Here is an 11,327-nt window from a genome sequence, read left to right on the forward strand (position 1 = left end):
GGTAAGAACAAGACCTTTTCTCCCAGTCCTACTTGGTAGAGACACTTCCTGAGGAAACCTCCACCTAATGGACCCTCAGCAGCTTCCTTCATATGCATGGAGCTGGTTGGGAGTGGTACTGTAAGGATAGGGGACTTTGTGACTACTTCCCAAGTTCAGAGATGTATTGCCATCTTAAAGGATGGAGAATGGAACAGCTCCAAGCTTTACCAAAGTTATAGGTGTGTGGAAGGAAGCCTCATTATCTGAAGCGTGGAAGGACGGTTAGGATGGAGCCTGGGTAGGTGGTTTTGGCTGTTGTTAGGCGCTGTTGAACTGAGTATGACTCAAAGTGACTCTATGAACAACAGATCTGAACCCTGTCCTACCCTTCACCATCCCCACAATCTCTGACAAACTTGAGCACACTGCTGCAGTCACTGTGTCAATCCACCTGGTTGAAACCTTCACCATCCCTCCACCTTCCCAAGGATGAAGTCCCTCTAGCCTTACCTAATAACATGCCCAAGTACATGAAATGAAGCTTAATCATCTCTGCCTCTGAGGATGGCTCTGACTGCACCTTCTATAAAACATGTTTGTTCTTTTGCAGGCCATAGGATATTCTTCTTCAATACCACAGCTCAAAGAGATCAATAATTCTTCTCTCATCTTTTTTTTTTTCATTTTCCAGCTCTCACCAGCATTGCAAGTGATTGAAAAGATCATGCCTGAATTAGGCACACTTCAGTCCTCAAACTAATATCATTGCTCCTCAATAATTTGGAGAGGTCCCTACCTGCAGATTTTCCCAGTGTATTATGTCTCCTGACCTCCTGACTGCTGTTACCAAGTTTATTGACTGTGAATACAAGTAAGACGATAGTTTCAATCTTTTCTCTATCTATCATGACGTTGCCTATCAGTCCAGTGGTGAGGATTTTTGTTTCCTTGACATTAAGATGCAATCCATATTGAAGCCTATAGATATTTTCTTCTGCAGCAAACACTTCTAGTTCTTCTTTCAACAAGCAAGGTTATGTCATCTGCATAATGCAGTCTGCCTCTGAGCCTGATGCCACATTTTTCTTCATAAACCCAGCTTCTGGAATAATTTGCTAGCATAGATTAGATATGGAGAATGGATACAACACTGATGTACACCTTTCTTATTTTAAACCATATAGTGTTCCCTTGCTCTGTTCACACAACAGCCTCTTGATCTAAGTATAGGATTCACATAAGCAAAATTAGATGTTGTGAGATTCCCATTCTTCTCAATGTTAGCAATCATGTTACACAGTCACATGCCTTTGTATTAATAAAGCACAAACATTCTTCTGGTATTCTTCACTTTCAGCCAGGATCCATCTGACATCAGAAATAGTATCTCTGGTGCTACGGTCTCCGCTAAATCAAGCTTGAACGCCTTGGCAGTTCTCTCCATACTAGTTCTAGCCATTTTTAAGTTATCAGGCCTGGGAAGGAAGGGCCTGTAAAGATAGTATGCCTCTAATTTGCTGAAGCTTTTGACAGAACAAAATAAGCACAAACTATGAAATATAAGAGGTCAGCAGTGCAACAAGTACAACCGCCTTTCTAGGCAGTTTTTGGGACTTCCACACAATGACCAGACAGGACCATGCAAATAAGACACATGAAACCTGTGATCACTGGGAGTAGATACATTGGCTAGGCAATACTTCCATGTACTGTGTGGTGGTGGTCCTCCAATTTATTGTTACTGTACAAGCTCCTATTTTATTCTCAGCAGGTTTTTAGAGGCAATAAACTGCATGGGAGGTTGCCTATTCTCCTTCTGTGCAACAGATGGTAAATTTAAATGTGTACCTTTGGGATTGCAGCACAACTTCTTACCACTAGGCCACCAGATCTCCTGATGTAATTGTCCTCCATTGTATATACTGTAAATTCTATGTATTAATGAATAGGGTTATGTTATGTAAATGAACACTTGGTTATCTGTTATGCTAATAAACCAAGATTAGAATGGATATACTCAAGCCACCACCTGTCACCATTCTTGCTTGAATCATATCTTTTATCTCAGAAGAAGAGAAATCAAAGAGGGTGTGACTCATCACAAGAAAGGGATGTAAAGTGTGCCCTCTGGACCTGAGGTCCTTTTTGGGACCCTTCTAGACACAGGTTAGTTGTAACATCAGAGATGGCAAACAGCAGAGGCGGAGAATTGACAGCACAGAACCAGAATGGCAAGAGATGGCATGGTGGGCTTCCCAGCCCAGACTGACTGAGCTAAGTATCCTCACATCAAGGCTTACTGGTGGAGAGGTTTCATAGAGCTAAAGAACTTTGTGATACTTATTCAGGAAGGCTCTGAGTACGGCTCATTTATAGAGGACAAGAGGCAGTCCTGATCAAAGAACTGTATTCTGAATGATGTTGAACCCTAAATAGTAACCTAACAAACCCTATAATCACAAATATGATGAGTGTGGTCACTGTAACAAATTATCAAATCCAGAAGAGAAACTGATAATCTGTGAGGGTGATGGCAGTACCAACACTAAAAAGTTTGGAGAAAAGACCTTCTCTGCTTATAGCAATCAGCCTTGGGCTGTTGATAGTGATGATTCTCCTCCCTTCAATATAGATGGAAGGTTTGAGCTGCCATTAAGCTGTTGTTTTTTTTCAGCTGGCTTACACACTGTCATAATACTTAGACTAAAAATGAAGGGAACAAAGGGGGATTCCCCACTGAATAGAGCCCTTTTCTTGATGAGACTGGGGAAGAAAGGGTAGGGGGAAGATGCTGATATGAATATACAATTCAGGTGAATGCTGGTTGTTAACAGGGTTCTGACTGTAAAAACTGTTAACTGTAGAGGCAAATAACTAGGAAAAGAGTGGACTAAGGCACAGGGACTGTACTTGTACCAAAGTACAGTCTTCACTCCAGGGGCTGAAACTAAAATCTAAAAGATTTTGCTATGCTTGATACCAATGCTTGACTAAGGCTCAGCACACAGAACAATCTTCTCTGAGGTCAGTATTATCAGAGGACAGAGAGTATGACGCTATGGTAATATGTGAAGAACCTGGCTAGATCAAACGTGCAACTACAGAAGCACGTCTGATTCCCTGGTACTCAAGCCACTTTACCTTGAGACTCTTCTACCCTACTGAACAATTTTTGTTATGTGTCATCAAGTCTCTTTCTACGCCTAGTGACCCTATGTAAAATAGCCCTAAACCTTGCTCTATCCTGTTCCAGTCTTATTGTCTCTGATACCCCTGTCACCCCAGTCACTGAATCAAACCATCTCATCTAGGGCCTTCCTCTCTTGCATTGTCCCTCTACCCTCCCAAGCAGGACGTACCTCTTCAAGGAATGGTCCCTCCTTGCAACATGCCCAAAGTATGTCAGACAAAGCTTCAGAATCCTTGCCTCCAAGAAGCAGCCTGGTTTCACCCTCTCCAGGATAAACTTGTTTGTTCTCCCAACAATCCATGGTATATTCAATACTTTTCTCCAACACAGCTCAAAGGCATTAATTCTCCTTCTATCATCCCTAGTTATTGTCCAGCTCTCTGATGCACAGCAAATAATTGCAAAGATCATGGCCTGAAAGAGGCACACCTTAGTCTTCAGACTGACATTGTTGCTCTTCAACCTCTTTGGAGAGGTCTCTGACAGCACACTTTCCCTAAGTAATAATCTTTTTTTAATTTCCTGGCTGCTGATACCAAGAGTGTTGATTGTGGAGCCAAGTAAACTGATGCTGTTAACAATCTCAATTTCTTCATCATCTATCATGATGCTGCCAATCAGTCCAGCGGTGAGAATCTTTGTTTTCTTGATGTTGAGCTTCAATCCATATTGAAGACCGCAGTCCTTGCCCATCTGTAGCAAGCACTTCAGGTCCTCCTCAGTTTCAGCAAGCAGGGTTGTAGCATCTGCATAATGCAGATTGTTGATGAGTCTTCCTCCAATCCTGATGCCACATTTCTCCTCAAAGAGCCAAACTTCCCAGATAATCTGTTCTGCATATAGATTGAATAGGTATGGTGATAGGACACATCCCTGGCATACAGCCTTCCCAATTTTGAACCATGGAGTGTTTCTTGCTCTGTTCTGATGACTGTCTCCTGGTCCAAGTATAGGTTTCACAATTAACTAATTATTAGTGATTGTTCTGGACTGAAATGTACTGGGAGGAAAAAGTTAATCTTTCAGGATGAAAGAGTCAAAAACTATAAAAGCCAGGGGGTAGCCTGTAAATTACTTAATATGACCTTCTAGCCATAGTCTTTGTGATTCTTACACAATTATTAGATGAGACAATGAAAATACAGTAATGGAGACTGTAATGGTTGGGATTATATGTCACCTTGGTTGGGCCATGATTATGTTCTGTGTGGTCATTGCAATGAATTATCTGTCAGAGAAACAGAGAGTACTGTGAGAAGGACAGTTGTGTAGAAACTGGTGAAAAGGTTAGCAAGTAGGTATGTCTGAGATTTACTCCAGCAACAGCAATAGCAATAGCAGGTATATCTGACCTTTACTTCAGCAATAGCAATCAGCCTAGAGCTGCTTCTGCTAATGATTGTCTGCCTCCTTGCGAAGTTAGTTGGAGCTGTTGTCACGTCATTTTCAAAAGGTCTAGATCTTGTGTCCATTAGCTTTCTCTGGCATGAAACACCGTCAGCTAAGTCCTGGTTCATAGACTGTGGAGGGCTGTGGGCAGAAGTGGCTGCAAAAACTCATTTATTGAATGCCTATATCATGTACCACAAATTTTACATTCATTTTCTCACTTTAAGCCTCATGATTTTGAAGTAGGTGTTAATATTTCCATTTTACAGAAGAGAATAAAAAGTTCACAAAAATTAGATCCTTTGTCCAAGAATGAACAGCTAGTCAGGAGTGGAGCCGGAAGTTGGTCTGTTGCCAAAATCCTGTGAGGTTTTTTTGGTGTGTTGTGTTTTGTTTTGTTTTTATTATACCCATCTTTATCAGAGTTCAGCAAAAGGTCATTAACTGCATTGCCCTGCTTGGCAAAGAACGTCTGGGATTGAAGTTTCTGGCCACATTCACACTCACCGCTGGTAGGGATGCATTGATGCTGACTTGATGTTGGTTTTTATTCCACTTGGCATTTTTCCTAAAGGGAATAAGTGAAAGACACCTGAAGCAAGGTAGATAAATATTCACGACACATCTCTCAAGTTCTCTACGTTCTTCCACCTTCCCTGGACCTCTGCGGCACCTGACTGTGGGGAGCACAAATTTTAGTGAACAGAAGCGTGGTTCCTTCCCCAGATATCTCCTCCAAAGCAGGTGACTGGGAAGGAGGAGATGGTAAAGAGGAAGCAGGAGCAGTAAAGGGGAATAGTGGGAAGTGAAAAGTACTCCAGCAGAGATTGCTGCTCATTTACCCTTGGAGAGCTAACTCTTTGTGACCCCACTCACCTGCAATACCACAGGCAGAAGGGTACTATGTTCTTTCTTACTTCAATTGTCCCTTTTTCTGGACACTTTGGGAGAAAAATTTCTTTTGGTTGACCGCATCGGAACCACCTCAGCTCTCTTAATTACAAAAATGTGAGGAGGACAGAAGGCAAGTGTCCAAAAGTAGGAGAGTCAGTATACAGAGAAGAGAATACAAATAGACTGGTAAACTTGCTGTCTTGCCAATTCTTGATGTAATTCCTACTAAATGGCCTTGAGGCCTGAGCATTGGTTTGGTTTTTTAATTGATTGGAATGAAAGTTTACAAAGCTAATGGGTTTTCCATTTAACCATTCATACACATTTTGTCTTATGTAACTACAATATCCACAGTGCAACTACACACTTCTTAAATGTTCCCAATGATTTTCATTTCCATGAATCCTTCTTTCTGTCTTGCTCTGTGAGCTCTATCTTCAAGTGGATACTGCCCTTTTGACCTTACGTGGTCCCTCTCTGGTTTTATTGTTTTCCTTCTAACAGGCCTATCTACTGTTTGGTTCAAAATTGAACCATAAATAGTTGCACCTAAAAGTTATACCAGGTTCAAAACATGACTAACGGCCATAGTCTTGGGGATTCCACCAATCTATTGGATGATTTTTAAGTTTTCAGTCTTGTCCCACATTATTTCACTCACTTTATTTGTGACCTTCTACTATCACCCCTTTTAGCAGTGGTAATCAAGCACTATCTAGTTCTTCTGGCCTTAGGGTTGTGGAGGTTAAAGTTCATGTAGTCCATTAGTCCTCTGGACTAATTAATTCTATGTATCTAGCTTTTTTTACCCTTCTTCTTTTTTCCAGACAGGGATGTGTACAAGTTTTTAAGACTCTAGTTGCTACTCACCAAAGTAGGATGTGGAAGAGTATCTTTGTGGACTACAGTATGCCAATTGACCTTAATTCTCAAGTATATTGATCACTATTTTATTAAACTAAGAAAAAAACACTATAAAAATAACTATGAGATATCATCTCACCCCAGTAGCAACACCAAAGTTTAACAGAGCAGCAAACAACAAATGCTGGCGAGACTGGAACATTTATTTACTACTGGTCTGAGTGTAATATGGTGCAACCACTATGGAAGGTGGTATGGCACCTTCTCAGAAAGGTGGAAATAGAAATACCATTTGACCCAGCAATTCCACTACTAGGAATATACCCTAAAGAAACCAAAGTTTCCACTCAAACAGATACATGCATGCTCACATTTATCGCTGTGCTATTCACAATAATAAAGGGATGGAAGCAACCAAAGTGCCCACCAACAAAAGGATGGATAGAAAAACTATGGTATATTCACACAATGGAATAGTATGCAGCACTGAAAAACAAAAAACTCATGGGTGACCCTGAGGACATTATGCTGAGTGAAATAGCTGTTACAAAAGGTCAAATACTGCATAATGCCACTGTTATAAAATAGAACTGACATGCGGGTTGGAGAAATCTAAGAAAAGAGGGGATAAATAATGAACACTGCACTGAACAGATGAAGGAAAAAACAGTTAAAAGGAATATGTGATTAGGCATTATGTGTACGACAACAGTGAAGAATAAGAGATGCATAGCAAAGTGAACTGGGGGAGGAGTGGAAGGAGGAAATTATGCAACTATAAATGACTTTTTTTTCTTTTTAAAGTGAACTAGGAGTGGACAGGGAGGAAAATGTGCAACAATGAATGAATGAAAATCCAATTTTTCTGTAAACGTTCCTTAAAATCACAATAAAAAAAATAAAAGAGGAGATAAATAATGACCACTACATTTAAACAGATGAAGAAAAGAACTGTTTAAAACGAATATATGATTAGGCATTATCTGCATGACAACAATCCAGAATAAGAGGTGCATAGCCAAGTGGATGGGGGTGGGGGAGGGAGAAAGGGAGAAAATCATGCATCAATTAATAAATATTTAATTTGTGAACTGGCAGTGGAAAAAGTTCAACAATGAATGAATGAAAATACAACTTCTCTGTAAACGTTTGTTAAAATCATAATTAAAAAAAAACACTATAGGGTCGCTATGAGTCGTCTATGACTCGAAGGCACCTAACAACAATAACAACGACATAGAGAGAGTCACATTGCCCTAGTGGTCAGAAAGTTATGCTACCAAGCCCAACGTGGGTGATTTTAATATGCAGCCCTCAGGCCTGGTTCACATTGGGGTTTTTTGTGAAACATTCTTTTAGGTGGTATAGCACTAGTCTGTGCATTGCTGTACAGAGGTAACTTGTGGTTGCTGTGATGCTGAACACTGTGACACTGATGTGCCAAATACAATAATGGTTACCCTTGGTGGATGGTGTTGGCTGGAGCTTCCCAACTATAACAAGCCTGGAAGTAAGAATAGCATCCACTTCCAAAATAGCTTGCCTCCAGAAACTGTATGAACAGTGCTCAGGCCTTCCGTTTATGGGGTTGCTATGACTTGTCTACTACTCAACGGCACCTAACAACAACACAACTCACATTCAAAAGCAGGGTGTGGGGGGAGTGCAATGGGGCAGAAGTTTATCTGAGAAGGATAAGATGGAAGAATAATGATAAGAACAGTTTCTTCTACTTAAAGTTCTTTACTCTCTGATGCAAGCTGCAGAGTCTCAAAATGAAGTGTTTACTCTGAAAATTATTTTCTGGGTCATGGTGAAATGGGAGAAATCTCCAGGTTTGCGGATATTAGAGACCTAGATAAGCCATCTTATTCCTACTTCTCTCCTCCAGGCCAGCTACATTCAATCCCTACCATCTTACCTGGTTGAGCTGCTTGAGCCATTTGTACCCCACTGAGCATGGACTGCTGTTGGCTTGGAGCTCCTGCCATCTGCACCTGCTGTAATCCTGATGCTCCTGCAAGGATTGTCCCAGTTCCTGGTTGGCCTGGCTGACCAGGACCACTGCCACCCGATGGTCTCCAATTGGACAGCCCTTTTCCAAAGGCAACAGCTGCTACTAAGGCATTAGTGTCTGTGGGGTTGAAAGTCTGCTTGTTCTGCCGAAGACCTATAAAACAAAGGCTAGTGAAGAACAGAAGGTGTGCTTTAGGCCCTGAAATGAACCCAGCAGCTTGAGGACCAATGAGTGCCAAGGATTAGAGTTCCGCCGTAAGCAGCATTTAGACGCTGAATGAGAGGTCCCCCAAGCCTATCTCAGAATTCTCCCTTCTCATTTTGTCAATTACTCCCACCCTAATTAGGCCTTAATTAGGAGAAGTTAACAAAATGGATTCAAATTGTGCCTTATGTATCTCCTTGTATCCTCATTTCCCTACAAGATAATCATTCCTACTTTAATGATCTTCTTCACCTCTCCCTCTCCATCTTGATACCTCCACTTTCAGATTCTCGTTCCTCTTTGCTGATTTTCTCCAGAAGGTTTGAACACATTTTATTTAAGCTCTGGATCTGCTTCTGCAACACACAAATTTATGCTGAGATTAAAGTAAACAAGAAATGATTAAGGGAAGTTTCTTTCTCGTGCTCTTCCAGGGGTAACTTGTTGCTATTAGCTGTTGTTGAATTAGCCCCCACCTCACGGTAACCTCATGCACAAAACTGAACCATTAAGCTCCAAAGGGTTTTAAATGGCTGACTTTTCAGATGATCTCCAGGCCTTTCTTTCTAGTCTATCTTAGTTTGGAAGCATCACTGAATATTGTGCAACAGACAAATGCTTCACCCCCGGACTCAACTTAGGCACCCTGGACTCAACTTAGGGGTAACCAACTGTGCTAGACAGGAATGGCACTGCCTAGCTTCTTGTGAAGGGATTGAGAAGTTCAAGAGCACCAAGGCAGTGACTCAGTCCAACCTGGGCTGCATCAGCACCGATTCGTGCTGCATCTGTTGTCAGTTGCTTCTCCTGCTCTTCAACTTCAGGGTCAGGCTTAGTTCTCAAGTGGTCAGGAACGACCTCGTGGCTGAAAACAGGCACTCGTCCTTCAGTCTGCCGCTGCAACAGAGATTGACCGACTCTGTACTCCAAGAAGCTCAATCTGGCCCCACACAGTTATTTCAACAGGTAAAAGTACATTTTTAGGAAAAATACAATGTGAAACTTTAAATACCTAGCTTCCCAGGACACTGGTCCCCTTCTATTCCATCCTTTATTTCTAGCTCTTTACACTCTATCTCTACCACACTAAAGGGAAAATGAAATTTTTCCCTCTGTTACATTTTAAAGACTAAAATAGAAAAAAATCACAAAAAAATGGACTTTTTGTGAAAGATAAAATTTTGGAGAAGACCGCAGATTATTACGGTAATATTTGGGAATGTCCCCCCAGTCCTAGAAGGACAAAAAAAAAGCTTCCTAAATGTAGCCCTTGCTTCTTATTAACACTCATTATTCTATATTCAAGGGGGTTCTGGTGACCTAGTCTGGTAAGAAGCTGTGCTGCCATTCCAAAGGCACATGGTTCAAATCTACCAGCTGCTCTGTGAAAGAAATACGGGCAATCTCTTCTTGTGCAATTAAACTGCCTCTGAAAACTCTCTGAAGGGTCATTTATGCACTGGTTCAACTTGAGAGTACATCACAACAACATTCCGTATTCAGACCTTCTAGAATAATTAATGAACAATTATACTCTAAGCCTTCAACCAATCTTCCTCTTACCATGAGATCTTCATCCCGGTCAGGGGATAACACCAGAGGGATGATGACCTGGTTACGGAACAGCGGCGTCTTTTCATGCTTCAAGACCTTGTTCAGAGTGTTTAATTGTCCAGAGAGCAAGGCAAAGCTGTCTAGAACAGAAGGCCTAGGGTGGCAAGAAAGTGTGAGAATGCCCCATTCTTTACTGGGATAGTGAACAGCAAACCAACTTTAAAGAGCTCCCTCAGACAAGAAATGCCCAGATTCACACCCTAAAGATTCACAGTCTTGTGACTGGCCAGAACAATTTATGGCAATTGTGAAAATTGGGAAAGAGGAACATTTTTCAAGTCCTAACACAGATGTAGGAAAAGAGTTATTCATGGTTTGACCGGAGTTAGGATGACAGGCAAAGTAAAAACCACAGCTCCACTGTTATTAAAAACCCAGCCCCCTTGTTAGTCTAGAAACAGGATTCACACTTTTAGAGTAGGCCGTATTTGTGGTAATGTATCTAAAACCAATAGACATGAAGTGTATAGGCTGAGAAAGGACCTCCATATCATAAAAGTATAAAAGATAAAAATCAGAAGCTAAAAAGACTTGGGTTGGGGAAGTAGGCATTTCTTGACATTGCCATGCAGGTCCAAAGTCAAACTCTACTTGTTAAAGATTAGGAAACCAAGTTCTCTTATAATCAACAGAAGTTTGCAAATTAGTTAAGTGGTTACATCACTAGTGATATCCTTATTTCCCAGAAGGTCTAACCATTCTATCCAGAACCCTCCCTAACCTGCCCTGACAATACTTACCAGGTCAGCCGGTCATACTCGTTCTCCAACTTATAAATGAAACTTCCCAGTGAATTCTTCAGATCAGCTATTTGACTCAGCAGTGCATCTAATGATGCCTCAAGCTGCTTCTCCTCCCTCTGCACCAACAGAAACAGGATGGTTACTCAGACTATGGTACGCAGGCAGGAAGGATGAAAAGCCAGGGGGATAGTGTGCAATAACTACTAGTCAGTAGCACAGTATCTCACTAGCATAGGAAAGTCAGATTGGTATTTGGGTTACTTGTATTTATCAGTACCAATCCTCAGACCTTTCAACTTGTCCACCAGACCTCAATTCTTACTACCCATTTATTCCTTCCTTTTAATCCATTTTTGGCTTCCCTATTATTGTTGTTGGATACCCTCAAGGCAATTCCAACTCACAGTGAATGCAAGTGGCAGAGTAGAAG

General features: G+C 41.3%; 1 protein-coding gene across 1 annotated transcript; it reads right to left on the minus strand.

Moving 5' to 3' along the window:
* Window positions 1-4,956: 4,956 nt before the first annotated feature.
* MED8 (mediator complex subunit 8) lies at window positions 4,957-11,067 on the minus strand. Its single transcript, XM_006886550.1, has 6 exons — window positions 10,895-11,067; window positions 10,104-10,230; window positions 9,297-9,437; window positions 8,815-8,896; window positions 8,241-8,489; window positions 4,957-5,129 (listed from the first exon to the last, which is right to left on the minus strand). Exons 2-6 carry the CDS (start codon window positions 10,104-10,106, stop codon window positions 5,065-5,067), a joined length of 540 nt encoding a protein of 179 aa, XP_006886612.1. The 5' UTR covers window positions 10,107-10,230; window positions 10,895-11,067; the 3' UTR covers window positions 4,957-5,064.
* Between the last annotated feature and the right edge of the window lie 260 nt (window positions 11,068-11,327).

Source organism: Elephantulus edwardii, unplaced genomic scaffold (genome assembly GCF_000299155.1).
Source record: "Elephantulus edwardii isolate Elephantulus edwardi_28Jun2011 unplaced genomic scaffold, EleEdw1.0 scaffold00049, whole genome shotgun sequence".
In the NCBI taxonomy this organism is placed as follows: domain Eukaryota; kingdom Metazoa; phylum Chordata; class Mammalia; order Macroscelidea; family Macroscelididae; genus Elephantulus; species Elephantulus edwardii.